General features: G+C 40.0%; 4 protein-coding genes across 4 annotated transcripts; 3 read left to right on the forward strand and 1 right to left on the reverse strand.

Annotated features, from left to right (window-relative positions):
* Positions 1 to 61: 61 nt before the first annotated feature.
* On the forward strand, positions 62 to 2,307 carry LOC115761351 (zinc finger protein 624-like). The gene is made up of 4 exons (XM_030703096.1): positions 62 to 380; positions 437 to 1,594; positions 1,816 to 2,162; positions 2,225 to 2,307. Exons 1-4 carry the CDS (start codon positions 240 to 242, stop codon positions 2,283 to 2,285), a joined length of 1,707 nt encoding a protein of 568 aa, XP_030558956.1. The 5' UTR covers positions 62 to 239; the 3' UTR covers positions 2,286 to 2,307.
* Positions 2,308 to 2,416: 109 nt separating this feature from the next.
* On the forward strand, positions 2,417 to 4,456 carry LOC115761336 (zinc finger protein weckle-like). Its single transcript, XM_030703073.1, has 3 exons — positions 2,417 to 2,660; positions 2,723 to 4,188; positions 4,258 to 4,456. Exons 1-3 carry the CDS (start codon positions 2,493 to 2,495, stop codon positions 4,298 to 4,300), a joined length of 1,677 nt encoding a protein of 558 aa, XP_030558933.1. The 5' UTR covers positions 2,417 to 2,492; the 3' UTR covers positions 4,301 to 4,456.
* Positions 4,457 to 4,660: 204 nt separating this feature from the next.
* LOC115761323 (zinc finger protein weckle) lies at positions 4,661 to 6,676 on the forward strand. Its single transcript, XM_030703056.1, has 4 exons — positions 4,661 to 4,899; positions 4,959 to 6,035; positions 6,091 to 6,440; positions 6,500 to 6,676. The coding sequence occupies exons 1-4, from the start codon at positions 4,708 to 4,710 to the stop codon at positions 6,660 to 6,662; spliced, it is 1,782 nt and encodes a 593-aa protein (XP_030558916.1). The 5' UTR covers positions 4,661 to 4,707; the 3' UTR covers positions 6,663 to 6,676.
* Positions 6,677 to 6,739: 63 nt separating this feature from the next.
* Positions 6,740 to 24,439, reverse strand: LOC115761322 (leishmanolysin-like peptidase). The gene is made up of 9 exons (XM_030703055.1): positions 23,504 to 24,439; positions 12,091 to 12,278; positions 10,006 to 10,036; positions 9,861 to 9,943; positions 9,677 to 9,788; positions 8,753 to 9,138; positions 8,284 to 8,697; positions 7,929 to 8,221; positions 6,740 to 7,867 (listed from the first exon to the last, which is right to left on the reverse strand). Exons 1-9 carry the CDS (start codon positions 23,609 to 23,611, stop codon positions 7,413 to 7,415), a joined length of 2,070 nt encoding a protein of 689 aa, XP_030558915.1. The 5' UTR covers positions 23,612 to 24,439; the 3' UTR covers positions 6,740 to 7,412.
* Positions 24,440 to 24,556: the final 117 nt, after the last annotated feature.

Consider the following 24,556-nt stretch of genomic DNA (forward strand, 5'->3'; position numbering starts at 1 on the left):
GCGCAAGCGTAGCCAGGTAAAAACACTTTGATATCACAAAAAAAAAGCATCGATGCCAAATAAAAATGCTAACGACAGCCCTGATTTCCGAACTGCGGTCACACTAACAGCTGCTACTAATATGGTCAGCCAGACACTCGCAGTGTTGACATGCGTGACATGGTCACCCTAATTCATAGCAATGCCAATAATATACATTATTGTTTTATTTCGCGCGCCTTTATTAGTTTTCCAACGCGATGAAACAATTAAGAAGTAAAATAAATACGGAACGGTATTGGTTGGACTGGTGTCGCCTATGCGCCAACGACGATGCGTCCATCAATGTGCGTCAAAAAGATGTATACATGCGTATTATAAGCAAGTGTTTTGATATCGAGGTAAGCAACTGGAGTAAAACAATAATGTGTGATTATTTACCTAATTCCTACTACAGATAGGTCTCGAAGAGCCCCAATTGGGTGGCATGCTGTGCAGCGATTGCTACGCCTTAATAGGCGACCTGCTGAACTTTGCAGAAAATGTCAACAAGGTGCAGCCCATCTTTGAGCTGTTGCGCCACACCGAGCCCAACGAGCAAGTGGATGTGCATGCTCTGCGCCAACAATATGGTCTACAGGAAAAGTTCTCATCTGGTCATAGCTACAAAACGGAACCAGAAGATTTGGAAGAATTGAGCAGTCGTGAAGGCAGCTTAGATGACGGCAGTCAAATATTTTATGAAGATGTTGATAGTGATCCTCAACCTGATTTGACCATATTACCTACTCCGGCAAAAAGAAAACGTGGACGGCCCAAGGGCTCGAAAAAGCTGCAACACGATGAAACTGCAGAATCAAATGAGCACCAAGAAGCTATAGATTTCGAAATCGAAGCTTCCGCGGATTTTCACGAGGATCCATCAAGCAGCCATGAAGAGAGCATTGAGCAAGAGCTGGTACAAAATCACATTTGGCTGGAAGATTATCCCATGGAAGAGAATAAGACTACTCCGAATAGTGCTATAAAAAGAAAACGTGGTCGACCCAAACAATCGGTTAAAACTGAGGTACACGACGATTGGGAGGTATCACAAGAGGAGCTCGACTTTTTAACGCCAAACGAGCCAAATCAATTGATTGCCAAGGATCATAGCGCAGATAAAGATGAACTCTTCAATCCCAATCAATCCGCACAAAGTACCACTAAAAGAAAACGTGGTCGTCCTCGAAAGCATGAGAGTATTATCTTGCAAGACAAAAACGATTCGAAATGTAAAAATGTCGCACTAGCCAGACTTTTGCTCGCATCTCCAGTGCCCGAAGCTGAAACAGAAGCAGCAGGAGCTGTGAAGCATAGTTATCTCAACGACAGTCAAAACAGGAAAAATCCAGTCACTTGTAATGTCTGCCACAAGGAGCTATCATCGGAGAATGGACTTAAGTATCATATAGAGCGCGTGCATATGAAAAAGAAGCCCTTCGTCTGTGATGTCTGCGGTAAACGTGTCCGAACAGTTTCAGAGCTTAAGGAGCACATGCTTGTGCATACCGAGGATCGGCCCTTTGTGTGTCCATTGTGCAATGCGGCCTTTAAAAATAGAAAGCGACTCAATGTAAGTGCCTTATCTATGAGGAATAAGCTTCAAGACAGCTGACTTCACAGTAGTTACCCTTGGTTTAGGAAAATAATAATTAATGATAAACAATCATCTGAAACTTCTATTTCAGATGCATTATCATAATCCTATTGATAATGCTTTGAAGATGTGTGTGTGGCAGATGATAGCTAAGATTCAGATAATTCTAAATTTTAATATATGCTCTTAATTAACAGATACACAGCCAAACACACGGCGAGCCCAGTTACGAGTGTGAGATCTGCGGCAAGAAATTGCAGACGCGTGCCATTTGGAATAAGCATAAAAGTGTTCACACTAACGAGCGCCGGTTCAAGTGCAGTATTTGCGGTACCGCGACAAAAAATTCAACGGCTCTGAAAATTCACCTGTTGAGTCACACGGGATTGCGGCCATATACGTGCAAGTACTGCAACAAGGACTTTGCCAGCGGTGCCAATTGCAGGGATCACAAAATAAGAAAACATCCTATAGAATATGAACAGGATGATGATAAATCGTGCCGTATACAAAGTGTGCCCACGTTGGATGAGTTGCGTGCCTTGTAAGTAATTACTTATTCCATGTACTTATGATATATTTAAAGGCATATAATTTCCTTTTCAGAGCTGCGGGCATGGAGAAAGGTGAGCGGCTGCGTAAACCTAAAACTATGAAAATTGAATAAAAGCACGAATCGTTATAAAAATTGAGATTTAGCATTTTCAATTAAACACACACCAATAAATACCAAATATTATACAATTTGGTATTTATTTGGTCACTCTAATTCAGTGTTTACCTATTTCCTATAACCAAAACATGTCCAGAATACAAACAAATTGTTTATGAGCATTAAAGTAATCTCAGAGACCCGTTTTTAACCCGCCCCGCAATGGCGGAACACTGTGAGGCTGCAATTGGCGATAGCCACTGGCTAAATTGGTGTCGCCTCTGCGCTAAGGACGATGCACGGGGCAACGTCAAAATATACACAAGTGCCAATGAGAACACTTGGAACAGTATCTTGGTGATGGCCATTAGGAAATATTTCGATGTGCATGTAAGTGGCAGTGGGGACTGGAAAATGTGTTTCGTGCAATTAATCCCACACTTTCAAACCAGATGCAACTGGAGGACGCGCTTGGCGGCGTGCTCTGCAAAGAGTGCTATACATTAGTTAGCGAGCTAATTGACTTTGCCGAACATGTCACCAAAGTTCAAGCCATCTTTGAGGTACTGCGGCTCTCCGAGCCCAATAAGCAGATCGATATGGAAGCGCTCCGGCAGCAGTATGGACTTCGGGAAGGCGACTGGACGCACATAATCAAACCGGTTTCGGAATTGGAGAACAATACAGCAAAGCAAATGAGCGCTGATGTAAAGACAATATCAGCGGAGCTATCAAATCAAAAGCTTGTAGATTTAGACACTAGCTTGGACGGTGAGCTGCCAAAGCGGGAGTTTGTAGATTTGGGTGCTGGCTTGGAATCTGAGGTAACAAAACCGCTGCAAAACGACGAAGAAATGATTGTCAGTCACTTGCACATTGAAGAAATTGAAGTTCATGATAATCCCATTAAGCCACGAACTCGACGAAAAAGTTCAAAATTACGCAAAACTTATTCACCCGAAAAAACAGTGAAGAAACGAAAAGTGAAATGGAAAGACGAGCCGAAGGCAGAAAAGAGCGGCAGTGAGGCTGGGAATGGTCAACGAGCTCTACCGGAACACACTGAAGAAGGGCTTGAAAAGGGTTCTTTAAGCCCCGATGCTAATTTGGAGTATCTACCAGAGGTAGACTCTCCCCCTACAAGTACCGTAAAGCCTGAGGATAATTTAACCAACAGCGATAGGGAGGATGTTGAATCGGAAAATGAAAATTCAGATATTCCCTCGAAGCGCAGCAACATGAAGTGCAAATGGTGCGGTAAAATGTATCACAATCCAGCCTCATATCAAAAGCATCTAAGAGTTGTTTGTCGCAAAGTCGAACAGCGGCCAAGGATGGATAAGAACACATTCTGTGAGCTCTGCAACAAAACGCTGTCCTCGCCCGCAGCACTAAGGTTGCACAAGGAGGGCATGCACGAAAATGCCAAGCCCTATGTGTGTGATCACTGCGGCAAGCAGCTGAAGACCATAACGGCACTCAACGAGCACAAGCTGGTGCATACGGAAGATCGTCCGTTTAACTGTACGATATGCAAGGCTGGCTTCAAGAACAGAGCTCGACTGAAGGTGCACAATCAAATACACGAAGAGCCCAGCTATGTGTGCAACATTTGTGGCAAAAAGCTGCAGACTCGCCGGACATGGAACATGCACAAGCTGGTGCACAGTGAGGAGCGCAAATTCAAGTGTGATGTTTGCGGCGCACTCTTCAAACGCTCCAAAACACTCAAGTCGCACCTGCTTAGCCACACGGGACTGCGTCCCTACGTCTGCAAATACTGCGGCCAAACATTTGCCTGCAATGCAAATTGTCGCGCTCACAAGCTGAAGAAGCATCCGCAGGAGCTCAAAAAGGAGGAGGGCGAGGCCATGTCCTCACGTCTCAGTGTACCCACTCTGGAGGAGCTACGTGTCATGTAAGTCCGTAAACATAGCTATGAAGACATGCCTATGACATGGTCAATAAATCTAAATTCTTCTTAAAGGTCACAAAAAATACCCAAACTGGAACCGGATACATCTAACTAATGTTCGTACTGCAATTGAACCATTCTATGAAATTATAAACTTATATATACTTTTTTTCCCAGTACTTATTTAATAAGAAATAATATAGCGAAAAAATGTAATTATAATTTACTGTCGGTATTGTTTAAAGCCAATATGTTTATTTGATCCGCCCAATTGTGACTGCAATTAAAATTATGATTATATGTTTTGAGATTATTAGTTATATAAAATATATATAAAATTATAAAATAAATTTCATTTTGCATTTCGATAACAAAAACGGCTTTCGATAACGATTCTGGCAGCGGGGGTGACCAAAGGTATCGATACCAGCGCGAACATCGATTGTTGCACCAAACACAACATAGTGAATTGTATATTAAAATTATTTTGCCTTTTTGTTTTTTTTTAATTTAACATCAATAATGACGGGTTGTGAAACTGTTAGAAGCGCAGCCGAGGAATCGCCGACGCGCACAGATGCATCCAGCTGGCACCGTTGGTGCCGACTCTGCGCCAAAGACCATCCAGACAATGTAAATGTGTATTTCCGAAACGGTGATCAAACTTGGACGAGCGTTCTGGCCGTGGCCATTGGTAAATACTTCTGGGTCAATGTAAGTGCTTGTCATATTATGCATATTTCAAAAACCGCTGACCGCTTGTGATTAAATAGATCAAAATGGAGGACGAACTGAGTAATGCCTTGTGTAAGGAATGCTACACGCTGGTGGAGGATCTAAACGAATTCTCCGACCGAGTCAGTCGGGTTCAAACACTTTTTAGCCGACTGCAGCAGGCTGGATCCCAGGTCAACTTAGACTATGACGAATTGCGTAAGGAATGTGGCTTGCAACCAGATGAATGGAAACACATTGTTTCGAAGGATGCGACCTTGGAGGGTGCAATTGAAAAGTCCAACGCGGATGCGGTTGAATACATTGTCGATGAAATGGTCGAGGCAATTGATGAGGCTGCTGAACTGGCCGAAATCGATGAATCGCCATTTGTAGATCATGATGAGGAAAACGCCTACGAGTCAAACGCCGAAAACGAAGAGACGACTGAGCCGGCATACGTTGAGCAAGATGTTACGGACAAGGAGTACTTTGAACCAGAATCAACCACGATTAATACGTACGTTGAACAGGAAGCACCAAGCGAAGATACAGAGGTCGTTTCGGAGCCAAATCCTAATATAGACGACGCTGAAACTGATCCACAAACTGCAGCGACACCTACAAATGATGAAGATATACAAAAGGATGTCGGAGCAACCGATGAACTCAGAAAGATTCCGATGGCAGAGCACGAAGATGTCGATGATGGACACAATCAATACAAATGCACGTCGTGTAGCAAAGGCTATAAGAATCAATTGGCCTATAAACGACATATGGCCGTGTTTCATGGCCTGGTGCCCACGGATAAACACAATCTGGAATGCAAACGCTGTCATACCTTCTTTGCGACAGAGATTCAGTTAACTGCCCATTATCGTACCCATTTGCATGCCAAGGACAAGACGGAGAATAGTTGTAGCTACTGTCCAAAGTCTTTTACAACAGCCGGAGCTCTCAAGCGGCACGTCTCGTCCATACACGAGAATATAAAGCCGTATATCTGTGACTGCTGCGGAAAAGCCATGAAAACAATCACGGCCCTCAACGAGCACAAGCTGGTTCATACCGATGAGTGTCCGTTCGAGTGTCCGATCTGTTTTAGAAGTTTCAAAAACAAGGCTAGGCTAAAGGTGAGTGTTCCATTGCATACATATAGTATCTCTAATGATCCTTATGTTTCCACAGATACACTCGGACACGCACACAAATAACGATTACAAGTGCAACGTTTGCGGCTTAAAGCTCAATACACGTCGCACTCTTAACATGCACAAGTTAGTCCACACGGATGCCAAACAGTACAAATGTGATGTCTGCGGTGCTGCTTTTAAGCGTGGCAAGACTTTGAAGGCACATCTGATACTCCATACGGGCATACGGCCGTACAAGTGCAATTTTTGTGGCAAGGACTTTTCAAATGGCTCCAATTGCCGCATGCACAAGCGTAAAACGCATCCCAAGGAGCTTGCCGAGGAAGAGGCACGTGGTGTTATACGCTCCACTCTGCTGCCAATGATCACGGAACTGACTGAAGCGTGAGTCAATTGGGACCATCGTTCTTCGCCTTCATTGATATTATTTTCATATTCCACAGTTCCAAGCGTGTCAAGAAACCAGCGAAAGCAGGCACGGCAGTCATGCGTGTAAGGGTCACGGAGGAGACCACAGACCCAACAAATGACATCATATCCGGAGATGAGTTGGAGGCGGCAGCTGATGATGAGGTTCTTTACGAGATTGTGGAGGAGTGCACCTAAATGGCACACACTCCCAAAAGCAGCATATTTAAATAAAGTCTAATTGTTTAAACTACTTGTACATTTCCATATATGTATATATAATAGATTTTATTCACAAATTCAGCTTAGATATTAGAATATGAAAATTTGATTATTTTCAGGGTGGTTGTACAGATCCTAAATGCTGCTGCTAGGCTGCCAAAAATTGCCATGCCTCGAGCACACATCGGAAACAAGCTTAGGCAAAAATGCCGACATATAAATCACAAGATAATTCACGAATTTCGAAAAAATAAATAACAAAGACTTTTGTAGATGTAATAACAAATAATAAAAATGTTGTTTTAGACACAATCACATCTATTATTATAGACAATAGTTGGGATTGTGACTATTCATTGCGTAAATAAAAACGTCAAAACTTTGGAATGTTTAGATCAGCGCAGAAGAAAAAGAACTAAAGAGATGTGCTTAGACGTCATATTGAAACCCTTTCATAAGAAACTAAAATGGCCTGGACCCGATTCGAATATAACGTTTCAGCATATCCTTAGTAAAGATCACATATCGGGATAAAATACAATTACAAATACATACATACATATATATATATGTATATATATAGATATATATCTATATAACATTAATATTGAGGGGGAGGGACATTACATTTACGACTTACAGCTAGACAAATTGAGCATATTGTACAAATAGAATTTACAAATTTCACTAAAACATAGAACATTTAACGGTGCCTGATTCAAGGACTTATCTAGGTCTAGCATAGCTCAGCACAGCTAAGAGCACAGCGCTGAGTATGGCCACAGATGGACGCTGAGCTCCAGCGCCGCACTCAAGATTATCCCGTGGATACTTATTGAGTGGGTCGGGCTCCTCGCCCGGCCGGCATTGTTTGCCCTCGGCGGCAAAATGCGCGCCGCACAGCTCATGGCAAGGTGGACACATTATTGCGCCCTTATGCAGCCAATCATTAGCCGCAATGCGTATGGAAAGTTTCTGGCCCGGAAACGAGCATTTGTAGCTATAGTTGCCCACCAGTATGTGGAGGCGGCCATCGAAGCAACTGTATTTGTAGCAGCCGCTGCCCCAATGCTGCCACTCACGCGTCTGATGACAGGAGCGCTCCTCCCACATAGATTCGCTGTGATCGAAGCACTTGGAACCATGACCGTAGCTCTCTAGCGCAAAATTCTTTTCGGGCTCTGCAAAAGGAATCAATTCATCAGCACTTTCATTCGATATAAATGGAATTCCACAGCTTACTGGGATTATTTTCCACGAAGCGACAGTGGGAGCCGCGCACTATAATATTCTTGCTACGCCAAGTGAACTCCTGTATGTAAGGACAGTGATCCGCCAGGGAAACAGAGCCGCCATAGTAGCCCTCCTCACCGGACTTTATGTTGTTCAGACTATCAAAGTTCTGATAGACCTTGGGTAGCTCGTAATCATGCTTGATGAGATTGCATAGCGCTACGGAATTGCGATCGTCCGTGCATTCCGTTTGTAACGGATCCTGTTTAACTTTGGAGCAGAAGGGATGTATGGAGCGACCTCTGCGGAGAGTACAGAGTAGATATAAGTAAATGAGTCAAAGCTAAGCCAGATGGCCACTCACCTATCATGATTCATTTGGATCCAATCCTTGCAGCTGCGCATAGCAAACATGCAGCCCAAACCCTTACCCCAGGTTAACGGCGTGGCCATCGAATAGTTGGCACGATACCAGCCCGAATCCTCCATCAACGCCAGGGTTATGCGTGAAAAGACTGGCGATTGGGTGTGTGTGCCCGTCATTGCCTCGTTCTCCAGTATGCGCTTCTCCCAGTGTGTGAGGGCGGTGCCCTCACCGCCCTGATCCTCCAGCTCTGCGCCCTCCAGCTTATTGCAATCAAAGTGGGCGCGCACCTCAGCAACCACACGTGGCGTGACCATCATATCCACCACCTTGGTCACATGACCACCACGCACTGACCAATTGGGACGCTCCACTTTGCGTATGGTTTCGTTGCTCCACTGATGAATCTGCAATCTGAAGAGAGTATACATTAAGCATGGATTAATTTTGAACGCCCTTTGGCACTCACTTTTCATTCAAATAGGGCTTGCCCGTGTCCGACTTGCGCGGCGTGCGCGGTCGACCATCGTCGTCTCTGAAAAAGGCGTACAGACTAACCGAGAAGCCCAGCGCATGTAGAATCTCATGCTTCACTGTCGATATCAAGGTCTGCAGCTCTTGCGGCTTGGTGCTGATGCTCTCGGGGCACAGGTTGGCATGGCCCGCTATGGGACGATCCAGCAGCGCCTCCTGCTGACAATGAGCCGCATATGCCACGGTCAGACCCTTGAAACAGCGTTGTGTCTGTCGTGCCGACACATAAAAGACAAAGTCAGCATTCTCTATCCCATCTCCGGGCTTTGTGCTGTTATCAATGCGGCAATTCTGACCCGTGCTATTGCACACGCGACACACCTGACAATCGCAATGGAGAGAAGGAATCAGTAATTATTAATATGATGATGATCCTGATTGATTAAGTTTTTGATTGAATGACTAACTGATTGATTAATTGACTGATTGATTGAATGACTAACTGATTGATTAAGTGTGCGACTGAGTAATTGATTGCATGATTAACTGACAGATTGATATTCAATCACTAACTAACTAACTGATTGATTGACACACTGATTGATTGATTGACTAACTGACTGATTAAGTGTGCGACTAAGTAATTTAACGAAAGACATTGATTTGAATGATTGATAAAGAAATAAATTACATGACTGATTGAATGAGTGATTGGCAGACTGACTGAGCGACCCGAAGCTTATTTTCAATTTTTATGTAAAAATTGGCAATTGTAATTCACCGATTGCGGGAAATCCACTGCACAGGTTAAAAATGTGGGTTCAAAGAGAAGTATTGTTTAAAGTTTAAAGCTTAAAACGTGAGACGGCGCAAGCTGGTGAATACCCGTTTATATTGTATATAAAGGTGCTTAACTCACATCCAGATGCTCGTTGGGCACCTGCACCTCGCCGCACATAGTCGTCGCCTTGCAGTGGTCAATACAGTGGGTGTGGCCGTTCTTCACATACACCTGGGTGCTGTCGCATTTGCTATAGGAAATAAAAAAAAGGTATACACGCGTATTAGGCTTCAGTTACAAAGCGTTCGCAGCTATTACACACCGATTTAGCCGTATCACGCCCTTGGTCTCGCGCACCATCAACGCCTGTTCCCAGAACTGCACCGCCTCGGGTAGCACCGTGTCCTGCAAATGTAAACCGAGTATTATAAAATGTTTTCGTTTAAGATTACAGCAAGCTAGCTTACATTGATTAAATTAAACTGTTCCTCATCCAATCTGCAAGTAGATAAATATTAAATAAATGGCGATTAGTTAACGTTCATCGGGCTCCGGGAAATGCTTGTTTATTAATTAGAATAACGCAAAATAATACTATATATATATATTTTATTTGATTAATCTATATTTAATATATTTAAATATTAGCTCGCGTTTTGGCAAATTATAATTTGGCGGCAAATTTGCAAGTTTATTACTTTACATCGGATAAAACTCATTTTCAAAAATTTGTATGAAGGTTTATTTAAAAAGTTTTGTACATTCCAACGCATGAAAAAGTTGTAAAGTTATAACTAAAATTTAAAGCACAATAATTGCCACGCGCAAGGCCGGGGAATACTAGCTAGTGCTAAGTATAACTCTAAGCGTGGAATTCCACGCGCGGAATATGCGTGGAAAATTGATAGCTACAACTGAAAGCACAGAACTTAGCCGGGTTAGGGCAGCTAGTTATATATATGAATTTCCTAAAGATAGAAGGTAGAATGTTTCTATCGGCAGCATAGCTAAAAGAGGGTATCTGCTAGTCGGCCACGCCAAAGAGATATCCTAATCGTTTTGGCTGGGTCATTAGTTGAATTAAATTTGTGTAAACACTTTTTATTCATCACATAACTCAAGATGTTTTATGATCAAGTTTTCAAGATTATTTCGATTGAACCAACCGCATTGTCATGTGGCGTATGCTCAGTTTTGCAGAGTACATGCGAAATGTGCTGCTAAGGTAACAATTCCTGGAACTGACCTTGCGCTTTGGCATTGGTAATGAACGGCGGGGCATGGCGTTGTGTGTTGGCTTTGCTTTGGCCGATTAGCCGTCATTTTCAATCGCAGCCAAGTTAAAGTGTGTCGCAATCAGAGCTAGCCTTAAAGAGCTCAACCAATTGAACGTCGCACGCAGCGCAGCCAATTTTGGCTTCAGATGTTGCTCAATGAAAGGTAAATGGCTAACGGTCCGGCGACGCTTTAACTTGACATTCGGCTCAGTCGAATGGTAAACAGTTGGCCATTAAAGCGCAATTAGAGCCAATTTTTATTTATATACTCTGTTCGCAGAGTCGGAAAGAGTATATTGGTTTGTAACTTTAAAGTATATATACGCGTTTATATTAATTTATAACTATATGTTACATCTGCAAATATCTTCAGAGCAGGCGAACTACTGATGATATATATATATATTCCTCTTTATATATATCTATTCCTTAAATATTCGCTCGAAATGATATTTACTAAACCAATTATCAAGAGGACTCTATTTCAACCTTCCTTCTGTTCGGTTCGGTTCACGATTCGAACCAGATTTTGGTTCAAACTGTTATTACAAATTTTATGTGACCTACTCTCTCAGACTTAAAGCTAACTTCTTGAAACCTTGCTTAGATACGCCTTAGTATCGCAGGCAGTAAATATTTAAGCACCAGCCGGATCAGACAAATATATCCACTATAGCTGCCATAGGAAGGATCAGTCGAAAAATAAGTACTTGTATCAAGACATCTTGACCAAACCCGGCATTTATAAGTTTCACTACATATCTATATGCGAAATCTCGAAAAGAGGGTTCAAATTTGGAAAAATATGATGTTTTCCAAGATAGTTTCATTAAACTCAGCATTTACTAGCTTCAATATTCTCACATATCCGAAAAAGCAAATGTCTACAAGGGTATTTAGTCGTCGGCGTGTCGAAAATATGCTATAGCTCGTTACGTTTGTTTTGTGAGCAGGCTGGAGCCTGTTTTAGATTTTCAATCAAGAAGTAGAAAATATTTAAGTAAATACCAAATATCAATTGCTACTAGGACTAACTTTACAAATTGAAAATTATATAAGAAAAGGTTTAATTCGGTTCACAGTTTAAAAATATTCGAATGACAGGCTAAAACCGGTTCGATTTACGAGCTTTGGTTATAGCACTGCGAACGAAGTATGCCGCAGTCGAGTCGAACCGTTTCATTTTTCATTTGTTTTGTATTTTTTCTTTCGCACCTTCAAGCTGCAGCTGCAGCTGCAGCTGTGGCCGTATGGCCGTGGGGCGATTTGGCTCACCTGTAAACAGATTCATCGTAGACGAGCAGAATGCGCAGCGGTTGGTCGGCGACAATGCTGCGCCGGCGCATGCTATGCACCGCTGGACTGGGGTTCCAGTTGGCCACGTCATTAACGCCATCATCAGCATCATCATTATCGTCAGCATCATGATGATGGGCCAGCTGTATGCGCACACCGTGAACGACCTGTAACGAGTGGGGGGAGGAGAAGAAATTTGGGGTTTGCTTTAAATTGTGTGTTAAACGAAAGCGAAAATGTTGCCAACAATTAGACAATTAGAGATGACGACATGGCCACAAAAGGCCACACAGAAAATGAAAAAAGGCAGCCGTAATTGGCTCTTGGGCAAATTGCAGTGAAATTAATTTTCAAATTGCCCGCCAAAATGTCGAACGATTGAGACATCGAAATGTCAATGATTTTTGGGGCTTTTCAGTAAATTGGGTTTGTTTTGTTATTTCGCGCATTTGTTATTTTATTGCCATTTTTTGTTGTTGTTGTTTCACTTTGTTTTTTGGCCATTGTGCAATGTGTGCCAATTATTGTGCATAATTTAGACCCTGTTGAATATGCAAAAGACCATGCCGAGCCATTTGGACTGATTATCTATTATAATTTATGGTTGGCCGGACAACAAGCAAGCGGACAACACACTCAACGCTTATGCACAATTTTTTTTTTCGGGAGAGAATCTTTCGGCTGCGCTTCACTGCTCTAGTTGAATCGTTGCGACCGACAGATACCCTGGATACCCTTGAGACACTTTTCGGTTAAATTAACCTAAAGTGGCCGCATATATACCTTTAAAAGTGGGGAAAGATTGTGAAATGCAAACATTTTGCGTGCCACAAGCTCTACATCCCTCCGCTCCAGCTAGGCAAAAATTAATTCTTTAATTACTTTTGTATTTATCTTTCGTTCGTTGTGTAATTTGCTGGGCTTAAAGATAGCCACTTTATGTGCGCATGCACACAGGCTGTTTCTCTTCAAATTTAAAGGGAATGGAAGAGCCTTAAAAGGCATATGCTAATTACAATATTCCAGATCTGGATATACCATGCTAAAACCGACATGTCAAGCTCACATAAGCTCCAACTGTCGCCAAAACATAAATCAAATATAATTTTATGTTATAGCTTTGTATGTAACATACATTTGGACGACTTCATTCTACCCAGCTGCAAATGCAACAGGGTATTCTAGGTACATGGATACATGTATGTCGTACGCCCCAGCACTGAAGATTGAAAGCTAATTCGCTTTCAGCGCCAGGCAAAAATGAAAGTGAAATGAAGCTAGATTTTTGCATGTGATATAAGGTTTTATCTGGTTGCTTTAATAATAAAGAGCAGCACATGGGCATGCTTCCAGCTGGAGCGAAAGGCAACAGCAATTAATGAGTTAATTATCGTTAACTAATAATGTAAACAAGGCAATTTTGATTTTCAAATTAATTTAATGGCACAATTTGCAGCTTGGGACTGGTCGTGAGCCATGATTGAGTAGATGTGAGTTCTAAATGCTGCTAAATGGCATTTCCAGACACCTGCACATTCATTGTAAATAATGAGCATGAAAAGTTGTTCTGAGTAATGCCGAAGATCACATACTCTTGCGGGCACAAAGCAAGTGTGCGATACACATCTGTGACACACCAAGCTATGCTTTGTTCTTTAAGGAAAGCTAGTTTTAATCAGATTGATAAGATGCTGCTTTATTTATTAAATGAAGCCTTGAATAAAGAGTTGTCTATACGAAAACTACATCTTATTCTAATATGATAAATATGATTTAGGATTTTACTATATGCAAGAGGTAAAATAAAGCTACAGTTTGCTTAAAGTTCCTTGAAAAATCAAGTAAGAGGCTCTAGTCGGAAGCTCCCGATGTTTGAAAAATAAAAAATAGTTTCCTCGCTAGGGCTCGAACATACATACGTATACATGTGTACAGAAATTGTTAGAATTTGCGCTTGCTGCACCAAACTCGAGGCCAGCCAAAAAATGTTTTCTTTAATAACTTTTGTGTTTCTTAACCGATCTTGATGAAATTTTTTACAGTAGATCTTATTGTGCTATAGAATATTTGTGTATTCTCAAGAAATCAATTGCATTTAAATTGTGTCTTATATTGTTGGGCAGTATAAATTGTTGTATTTATGTGATTTATATATGAAAGATACTTGATATATATATACTATTCTAGAAGTTACATGACAAATTTGGTGACTCCAGCTCATATTATTTACACATATTGTTTAAAAACAGGATTTTGATATAGATTTTTATCGATTCCTTCAAGTCTCTAACTCTTATAGGTCAGAAGATCTTTGCGTTCATACATACGGACAGACCGTCGGACATGGCTAGATCGACTCGGTTAGTTCGCATAGAAACAGGCAGAAAGACAGGCTGCTGATGCAGATCTGGAATGTATATGCTTTGTGAAGTGGGAGAAGTCTCCTTCTGTGCGTTATACATGTCACGACAACATTATAATACCCTCTACAAGGGTATATTATAATACAAAGGTAAATTTTGCATTTTATTGATTCTAAGAAGTTGATAAGATTTCTCGTTTATTTGGACATTGATTGAGATATCTTGAGAAAATACGAAATCTTTCCATTTAAATACGATTCAAAGCCGGACTACTACCACATATTTAGAATCCTTATCACTGCGTTACACTTTTCACAATAAATTTATAATAACCTCTGTGAGAGTATAAGAACCATATAAACGTACATAAACATTGTATCTATCTATGCCAACAACAATACAAGCAATTTATCTATATTTGTCTATTCAGCAAAAAAAAAAGAACAACGATCACGAAAAGAAGAGAAAAAAACGCTGATCTTAAGACAACATGCAGTGGCGTAGTTTGAAGGGGATTCCAAAGTCTACAATCCAAGCAAATAGCAGGAGAAAAAAACCCCGTGCAAATGCGCAGCTGCCGAACGTATGGAAATCGTTTAGATAACAAAAGTAAACATTACAATAGTTTCCTCGGAAGATCGTGACGACCCTCAAGAGTGAACAGCACTTTGCATGCAAAGGGGTGCTACTGCCCCCCCCCCGCCCTCCTTCAACACCGCCCCACCTGTTTTTACAACCTAAAACTGCGTCTCATTTAGCGGTTTCGCATGCGAATTGTGCATTCAAATCCGTTAAACCGCTTTCAACCGCACAAATAACACAGAGCATTTGCCAGGTGAAAGATGAGCCGCAGCACCTGACGCACAATGCGCTGCGCTGATGGCAAACGTTGCCGCAGCCCCCGAGCTGCCACATGTGGCAAGCTTTTAGCGCCAGTGTCAATCGTTGCACAATGGGCTTGCGAATTATATCCGAAAATAAAAAAATATAAAATACATAGCTAAAGCTCTTCTTAAAAATTCCAAATCTTTAAAATAAAAAAAATTAAAATAAATTGATAATTTAAAAAATTTGTCTTATTCGATAACATTCTGATTTTAGCTATGGCTCAAAAAAATTTGGAGTGTTTTCAAATGTAAATAAAAAAAATTAACAGTGAAAATTATTAAAATAAAAACGATTACACAATTATAATAAAATATTAAATTGAAAACTTCAATTTAAAATTGTCGAAAAGTGAAAAGAAAAAAATTGTTATTTATTTACTTTTAAGGCGATTTGCCCCACTGTGCGCTTGCTTAGCTGTTTGAATGTTGCAACAGGCCATTATTAAAAACTATTTAAAACACAAAACACAAAAAACGTTAAAAATACCTCAGCAATGTTTGACAATACATATTCGTGCGTAATTAATCTTCTCGATATCTGAAATTGAATTTGTAACAAAGGATTTACATTTTTCGCATTTGGCAACTGTCAAACTTTTTACGGAAAACATTTGCAATATTGCATTGACGTTTTGTTGAACTTATTTCTTTCACCTGCATACACACACACACATACACACACACACATACACATGCACACTCGCATACAAATTGAAACGAAATATTATTTGCGATGGGTGGAAATATGGGAAAGGTGCAATTTATTCAAGCATTAAGTGATAAAAGCATCATTAAAAGATTTATTTTTTACGTTGATTGAATTTGTAAATTAAAATTGAATTTAAGTTTTGCTTGATTTTTTAACAGAAAAATGACAAGAATATTCTTTAATTGAATTCAAGTACAATCGTTTCTTGTTGTTTTCTACACGTTTTACAACACTGCAATTGTATAACTCATGAATTTAGTAATAAATATGTAATGGAAGTACGTTAATGATTTACGTGTAATTATTTTTTTTTTTTTGGATATCAAATATCATTAATCTGGTTTTTCGTATGTCGTATTTGTTAATGTAATCCTAACTATACAAAATTATTGCGTTAGGCTTTAAAATTTAGTTTAAATTGTCAACATGAGGAGGACACATCTAGCTATTATTTTATATACACTTAAACTGGGTTTGGTGAGTTGAAGCAAGTTTAATCAAGCATATGGTGCTCAGTACCCAAAACCCATACAGGTCGTGGGATCTTTTAAATTCCAGAGCCTAGAATGCACCGTTCGTATACCCCGAGTCGTAAGTCTTGAGGAATGTCGCATTCGAGCGATTAATCGCACTCAAAATTTGCTAAATATTAGGTTACATTTGAAAGAAACTATATCAAAAGTAAATATAACTGTTAAAGCAACAGATCAATTAATATATACAAGAAAACTTCTACTTAGTTGCAAGTGAACTTCAAATTTTTAAAACGTGAACGTGGCGGTTGGCATCCGTTTCTATACTCAATGAAAGTGGATCTGTGTAAATTCTTTGAGAGTCCCAATCGACATCCGCTGCCCGCAATAATGTTTCATTACCTGAAAGATTATACAAATGTAAACCACAGCTGTCCCTTTTCGGTAGGTTTGCTTTCATTTTGTTGCATTTAGTGTTTATTATTTCCCTTTAGGCCAATACGTACATGGAACTGGAGGCATTTCAGCTGGATGAACTGAGCATTATGAAACGATTCCCCGTTGAGGCTGGGCAATATGCATTACACACATCGTGGTACTCGAAGAATCTATTGATCTGTCACATAAATGGCTCTGCAAATTATATCAAATAGATTCCATGGATCGCTCGACATACTCGAGACCAGTTTAATAATAATTGAAATGGGAATAAATAAATTGTTGTATAAAATATTCAGTTTAATTATACTTTATGTGGCGTATTTGAATACCGATTGTATAAATATATGTATTTCCCTGTTACCTAGCTTTTTACTTACTGAAGGCAATTTTAAATACTTCCGCCTTACTCACTCATGCGTTTAATTATAGAAATATCAGTTGATTAATTTATGTTTATTTTTTCATGTTGGCCGTTTTATTTGTTTATTTGAACTGATTTATACTAAACTAATAAATCCATTTGTGCTGTGAGTAAAAGCGTCAGCCTTTAATTCTAGCCAATCTTAAACTAAATTTCAATTCATTTTGATTCTTATAATCTTTACCTAGATTTTCTTCAAATTGTTTCATTTATTATTTTTCAAATTTTTGTTTGATTTCTTTATTTTTGCGAATATTTTTTACCTTCTTTGGTCAAACTATATACATACTTTTATGAATTGTTAAAAAATTGCTCTCTCAGCCTTAGAAGCAGACGCGAGTTACCAAATTATGACATACATCTACTTCCGACGACATATCTCCGCCCAAATTATGAATAAATCTGCCTCCGACAACATCCATCCAGTATATTTTGCATGCGGAATTATGACGCTTATTTTCTGGCGAAATTATGACATATTTCCGCCGTTGACTTTGGCTAAATTATGTCGTTTTAAAGCGACAAACTCCGCCGATCTAAGAACGACAAAATCATGGTATCACAAATAAAATAGGGAATTTCCCTGAGTAAAGGAAATGCAAAGCATGAGCTTAAGATTGATTTGAGGCTAATGTGAAGCGCATTTATATACATTGCAAATTTAAAGCAATTAATTAAAAGACGACAAAATAGAGATTAAAAGAGGAACTTATCAATTAAAGTTGAACGATCATATTTAAATTTCTTAAAAAAGATTTCATACCGTTTTTCGTATGGAAATCTATACTGAAAATATCGCTACATGCATATATGCTATTTAAATAGATTTGAAACAATGCTAGAAAATGTATTATGGAATTGGTGCAGGAGCTGCCGCCACACTTTCTAAGCACAGAAAATATGCTTATTCAATCTGCGATAAGACGTAATGCTCAGGTAGCTCAAGTAGCTTACTAACACACAAAATGCAACTATCTAACAAATTTATTTTGCGTGCCACATTCGAGCGTGTCCAGTCTTCAAATGCGACTCACGTTTAAGGCAATTGAAATCGGGGCTAAATAGAGGGAACAAAAAGAGAAATGTACCGTATGCTGCGCCTGGCTGCCTCCAGTATTTGCTTTTTTAGTCAAACAACAATAACAACGATAACAGAAAACACCCATAAATAGCAAACACGATCCGCTGCACGCATGCGCCGGGCGCCGGGCATTTAACAGTTGCGCATGCTAATTTGAGCAAGTGAATCGATCAGCCGTAAGGAGGGGGCAGAGAGACGCGAGCGGGCGTTATGTTGAGTAATTATTTACGTGCCTCGGGCAGACAATCTGTCATTCGTTCACTAAGCCATGACGACATTTTTTTGCCTACCTCTCTCTTACTCTCACCCCCGCCGTCTTGCCTTTTGTCAACACTTTGGCGATCTTCCGCAGTTTTTCACTGCCGTCTGTCACCTGCGTTCAATGCTCGCGCCGGCCAGATCAATCGAAGCTTTCAAGCTTGACTGCCTGCCTGCGAGTGAGTGAAGCAGTGAGTGAGTATTTGTGCTTTCACTTTCGCTCTGTGGGCGCTCAAGCTCAGCTGTAGCCCTGGCGGCTAGCGTTGTTTCCTTTACATACTCAATATGTACACACGTATGTTTGTGCGTCGTATGTGTGTATGCATTATTGAGCAGCAGCTACTTTGCATGCAGCGCTAGTTTATGGTTTATTTGCTTCTCTCGCGCTCAATTTATTTGTTACCTCACATTGTGACCGCAACGAACATGTTACTTAATTAAAATCATGAATACCACACAAAAGCACATTAATAAACTAACCACATCCACACACAGACGCACGCAAATATCAAATAGTTGCCGGACTACGCAAATTTAACGCATCATTCTACTAGTGGCAATCTTTACAGTGAATTATTTTCAATTTGAGTCGCTAACTGACGTAAATTGAATGAAATCGGCCGACTCGCTCCAACTGTAGATTATTGAATTTGTCGTCCTCCCTCCAGCACGTACACACAAGGCGCCCAGCAACGCACAACGGTACATTGCAGTAGGCAGCAGGCAGCAGCTGAACGTTATTTGAGAACAAACTCAAATTCAATTTTACGCTCATTGAATATGCTCAGAAATTCATTTTGCAATGCTGCAGCCTGTAAGAGAGTTGTTGTTGCACTCAAAACGAACAGGCGACATTTTTTCAAGGTTGCCACCTACTTGAAATACTGCACTAGCCTGGACTGACCCACAAACATCGTCTTACAGTTGTCATTACGGCAACTTGTTGCGTTTTATTTAATTCATAATATTGGCCTGGCGTGTGTTTCAAAATTAGCCTCGAGCCATGTAGCATAATCAACTAACTGACTAACTGATCGTTGGCTTTCAACAAACTTGTTTCTCTGCCAACCGGCACACGCACGCACACACGCACACACATACACACACAGACAGCATCAGCTGGAGATAAGTTGCGCGATTTTATCTTTTGCACTTGTTTATTTGCCCGATTGTTTACACAACGCCTTCAATGTGCTTAGCTACTCTGTAGTGCACTGTATACTGCGTATAACAAGAAGGAACAGTTGACTGCGCCGACTATTAAATACTCTTTCAAGTATATATCAGATATGTACTGTATAACAAATTATTCAACTGAAGCTTGTCGTTGTTCAAAGAAGTGAATATATATTTAACTAAAAAATACAATTAAGTGAAACAGAGTCAAGCAGGCAATTGCTATGATATAGAACGATTAACACATATGTACTGCAGGATATAACCCAAGTTCTATTGAGTTTAATTAGTATAATTTATAATATTTATGTTTTATCCATTTAAAAGTTATTTCCCTTTGTGCGATACACAGTTTATGACAAATTTATTATACACTCTGTAGAGTATAAAAATTGTTTATGCAAGCACATCTTAATTAAAAAATTCAAAAGCAATTTTTGCACTTACAGTTACAATTATAAATGTCTCTCACTTTCTAGTCTCAAAACGAGACACAATTCACAAGGACGGATGTACAAATGTGTGTGTTTGTGTGTGAGAAAGGCTGTGTTTGTGTGTGTGCGTTTGCAAATATGCAACCTACAGCCAATTATAATGGCAAACAAATGCAATAAGCACAAACAGAAATCTATGCAGACGACTCGAGGTCAAAGTTGGCTGTTTCAATAACCTCTACGGGTCTTCTTTACCAACTTGGAACGGAGCAGAAACGCCCTTTAACTTAGTTTCGTTGACATTGCTCAATTGTTGAGGTTATGTATCTGGGCCTTAACTCAAATACAGAGTCATAAATAATAACAAACAAAAAAAAGTAACAAAAATAAATAATTGGGCCGGATAATATATAGAATGCTTTAACAAGATTACAACTTTTGACAAATGTATTTTTAGATCAGACGACGAGTCCATTTAAAGATGGGAGTGCTCTTGTCGGGAGTGCTCAACTAGCAGATACCCTGCACCAAACCAAGCTGCTGCTGCAAGCAATTCGGATTCTGTGCTTCTTCTTTCTTTGTCAATTGATTTCGGTTTTTATTGTCCGATCTTTATGAAATTTTAAAGTTTATATGTGGAATACGTTTAGGAATATGTTTTTATTACAGGACCAGAGGAGGTTTCCAAAAGGTGCAACATTCCGGATGTGTTTATACATAAGGTTCAAAGGCTTAGATATTTGGACAATTTTTGATGCTAAACATACTCTCTTACTCTTGTCTTACAATAAAACAGTTTATTTTGCATACTTATTATGATAACAGTTTAAATGGAATGCACTCTTACGAGTTTTTAAAAATGAAAATATTGAAAAAATCGAAAAGAGTCAAGGGAATTCATCAGTTACATATCATCCTAACCTAATTAAAAAACAAAAAAAAAACTTGTCTGAAAATCCCCTCATTTAAGTCAGGTTTCACTTATAAAAAAAAAAAAAACACCTTATTTCTTTGTTACTTTTAAAAATTTGTATAATTATTGAACTAGCAAGGAGGTCGTGCTGTCAATTACTAGAACTATTAAGATTTCCAATAAAATGAGCTTCGTATTGTTCAATTTCAATTCATTGTCTTGGGTTATTCTACCCGACTTATGAAATACTGCCAGCTAAACTGGCATCATCATGGTTGGAATCGTTGTATTTATTGAGAGACGTGACAAATGATTCAATTTGCTACGTCAGCCTGTTTAAATTTATTTAAGCGTAATTAAAACTGAGCACTGGGCAAGGCAACGTTGCGGCTTTGAATGGGATGGCTGGCTGGAGGTGTCGGGGTTCCAGCTCTTGGTTGTCCGGAGTACCCGCATTTATTGCAGCATTTACATACTCGCATAAATCCGAGCAATCAGGATCCGGGCGGGCGGCAATTGTGGCGGGGCATTTGCCGGAATGCTTGCATTTGAAACGTTTCAAGTTACAATTAATTAAAATAATTGTATGCGTATTAACCTCAACAGTGTGGGCGGCCAGCAGATACCCTGCCACAAGCTATGCTGGACAATAGAACAAAAATGTTCGTTCGCATTTTACATCATTAATATATATTTTTTGATGATGAATTTCGAGATATCAACTATTAAACTTTAATGGAAACAGAAAATGAACTTTGCGCTAGCTTGCTTTAATGTTTTCGTTACAATTCTCAAAAAGTTTAAACATGGAAAGATTGGTAAGATGTTTGTATAACAGTTGATAGAGATGGAATAATCGCAGCATAGCAATACAGACAACCTTTACAACATTACAACATTTACCATCTTTACATCCGTGTACTTCACATTTGCAGGGTATTAATACGTTAAGAACACGCAGCGCTTTTGAGGGGTTTTCCCACTCGCTTATTGCTGACTTTTACTGAAATGTAATGCAGATATATTCAAAGGTTTCAATTCGATTCTCAGTACTTGAATCGGGCACAACCAGCTTCAGCTCTACAATAATTATGTAAATGATCCGTTTTTCCACAATTGCCGGTGACCTTTTTTTTTGTGACGGAGCGCCAATTAAACTAAAGTCGATTGCAGTTAAGAACGACAGGTGTCGGACAGTCCCAGACATTAAACCGGGTCACAGCCGGTTGGAGCCTCGCGCCTGGTTCGAGCCGTGGGCGTTTGGCAACCGCCAAGTCGCTGGGCCGTTAGCTTCGCATGTGGCTGCATTCAATTATAATTTGTATATGATTACCCAATGGATTTGTCAATGCATTGCCAAAAGCATCACGCGGAGCTGTGTGTGAGAACTATGGTCTCTGCTGCGCCCCAAACGTGTAAGTCACTAAAGTATAAATCATATTTCAGCAGCAAATGCAAGAAACTAACGCATTCAATAAATATTTTAATCATTTCACAGAGATATCGGCTTCAGCTCGGTTCAGAACTAGTTCCAAATATATGCACATATTTCAAAGTGTTGCAAAAGCGTTTTTAAGGGCAGTGTTGGTTGTGAAGCTGTGTAAGTGACCCAGCACTTCGGGCAACTAATTAACCATACTCCCGGTTCGAGCCCCCGGCTAGTTTGTAGTGGTAAAACTAATCAACGTTTTTGTATAATTTTTGGGATTTATTAGACGTTTTTTTTTCTAAGAAGCAATTGTAAACGCACAGCCCACATTATAATCCCATTATTTTGTAGTACAATTATATTATCTTTAAATTATGGTCTATTTTTCTTCTTGCATGATAGTTTGCCAAACAATTTTGTAGGGAAATATCCAAATATCCCATCGATAAGCAATAAATAACTTAAGTGTTGCCAGTTGCTCAAAAAAAAGGCGTTTGCATCAGCCAACACTTAAAATTGAATATAAAGCAAATTAAAATTTTTTCCCTTGCGAGAATAAATGTTGTATATGGAGCAGCAGCGGTATTTAAAGCTTCACCTAAACCCCTAATTAAGCTGTACATGAAAGCAATTAAGAGTTTTATGAAGTCTTGAGAGAGCCGTTCTTATGAGGTGGAAAGACCGCACGCATGCATGTACACACACACACACGAGCACCCAAGGGGAAGAATGGAAAAGCAAACAGATTAGGGATTTTGAGGCGAATAAAGCTTTGATTGGGCGGGTGTGGGGGGTTCTTGTACTCACCTCGTGTGCTTTGGGATGTTGATGCTGACAGTTGTGCGCATTGACTAACAGCCAGCAGCAGCAGCAATACGCAAGAATGGTCAAATGAAGCAGATCCGACCGTAGCATGGCGCTCGCAATGTGTGGGCGGGACGGGTTGGGCGTGTTGAAGCGTATATGTGGGAATTAATTCTCTGAGCTAGCTCCGAGCTAATTATAGAACTATGTGCTAGAACCTCTCACTCAATACCTGGTATGCATGGTGAGGATTGTTGCTGTTGTTGGATTGCTTTACTTGAAAACCTGCACACACACAAGGAGCATGCATAAATATATGTGTGTATGTGTGGTACATGCACAAACATTTAAGCATTTGTTTACAGTGTTTCTCAATTGTTGTTTTTGTTGCATGCTTTATTAGCCGTTATTTGCTCATGCGCTTTATGCTTCTTTCTCTGTATTATTTTGTTTGTTGTTTTTTGCTTATTTTTTTTTGTCAATTAACTCGCGCACCGAAACCGGCTGGGCAGCCCATGCTCCTGTCCCTGCCTCGCCCGCGCACACACATTCAACACAAACACACACACACACACTCGCGCCTAGTTACACAGCAAATTGGAATTGGGGCTTTGGTTTTGGACTTGGGTGGGTGCGTCCGCGTCCGCGAATTAGGTCCACAAACTGCCGAAACGCCAACTCGCCGCTGCAGTGCCACAATTTCTGCCTGCAGTCGCTTTTGTTGTTGTTACAGCAACATCGCGTAAATGTCAAATTCTCATGAACTGCTTTAAAAGACGCTGCGTTTGATAAAGCATTTGTTATTTGATTAATATAAAAACAACTTAAGTCTTTACATTACACTTATTTAAACATTTTCATTCAACAAAATAATCAAACACAAAAACAATAAATACGGGGGTAGACACAACAGTACACAATCGCGATTTTAGCGTCCTACTTGGTCGACGCTCTCTTCCGAATTGAATGAATGAGCAGATAATGTTGTTTGTCGAAGAAAAGTAATCGAACTATCGATATGTTATATATTGCATGTATTTAATCGTAGAGACAGAT

This window comes from Drosophila novamexicana, unplaced genomic scaffold (genome assembly GCF_003285875.2).
Source record: "Drosophila novamexicana strain 15010-1031.04,08,12 unplaced genomic scaffold, DnovRS2.1 tig00000485-arrow-pilon, whole genome shotgun sequence".
Lineage (NCBI taxonomy): Eukaryota > Metazoa > Arthropoda > Insecta > Diptera > Drosophilidae > Drosophila > Drosophila novamexicana.

What these genes read in the sequence shown, in the direction of transcription:
- LOC115761351 (XM_030703096.1), top strand. Translation starts at nt 240, where the DNA reads ATGAAACAATTAAGAAGTAAAATAAATACGGAACGGTATTGGTTGGAC. An exon ending in AAAATAGAAAGCGACTCAAT is followed by an intron (nt 1,595 to 1,815) that starts GTAAGTGCCTTA and finishes CTTAATTAACAG; the next exon opens with ATACACAGCCAAACACACGG. An exon ending in TTGGATGAGTTGCGTGCCTT is followed by an intron (nt 2,163 to 2,224) that starts GTAAGTAATTAC and finishes TTTCCTTTTCAG; the next exon opens with AGCTGCGGGCATGGAGAAAG.
- LOC115761336 (XM_030703073.1), top strand. Translation starts at nt 2,493, where the DNA reads ATGGCGGAACACTGTGAGGCTGCAATTGGCGATAGCCACTGGCTAAAT. An exon ending in GGAAATATTTCGATGTGCAT is followed by an intron (nt 2,661 to 2,722) that starts GTAAGTGGCAGT and finishes CTTTCAAACCAG; the next exon opens with ATGCAACTGGAGGACGCGCT. An exon ending in CTGGAGGAGCTACGTGTCAT is followed by an intron (nt 4,189 to 4,257) that starts GTAAGTCCGTAA and finishes TTCTTCTTAAAG; the next exon opens with GTCACAAAAAATACCCAAAC.
- LOC115761323 (XM_030703056.1), top strand. Translation starts at nt 4,708, where the DNA reads ATGACGGGTTGTGAAACTGTTAGAAGCGCAGCCGAGGAATCGCCGACG. An exon ending in GTAAATACTTCTGGGTCAAT is followed by an intron (nt 4,900 to 4,958) that starts GTAAGTGCTTGT and finishes GTGATTAAATAG; the next exon opens with ATCAAAATGGAGGACGAACT. An exon ending in ATCACGGAACTGACTGAAGC is followed by an intron (nt 6,441 to 6,499) that starts GTGAGTCAATTG and finishes CATATTCCACAG; the next exon opens with TTCCAAGCGTGTCAAGAAAC.
- LOC115761322 (XM_030703055.1), bottom strand. Translation starts at nt 23,611, where the DNA reads ATGCTACGGTCGGATCTGCTTCATTTGACCATTCTTGCGTATTGCTGC. An exon ending in GGCGTGATACGGCTAAATCG is followed by an intron (nt 9,789 to 9,860) that starts GTGTGTAATAGC and finishes TATTTCCTATAG; the next exon opens with CAAATGCGACAGCACCCAGG. An exon ending in TGCCCAACGAGCATCTGGAT is followed by an intron (nt 9,139 to 9,676) that starts GTGAGTTAAGCA and finishes TGCGATTGTCAG; the next exon opens with GTGTGTCGCGTGTGCAATAG.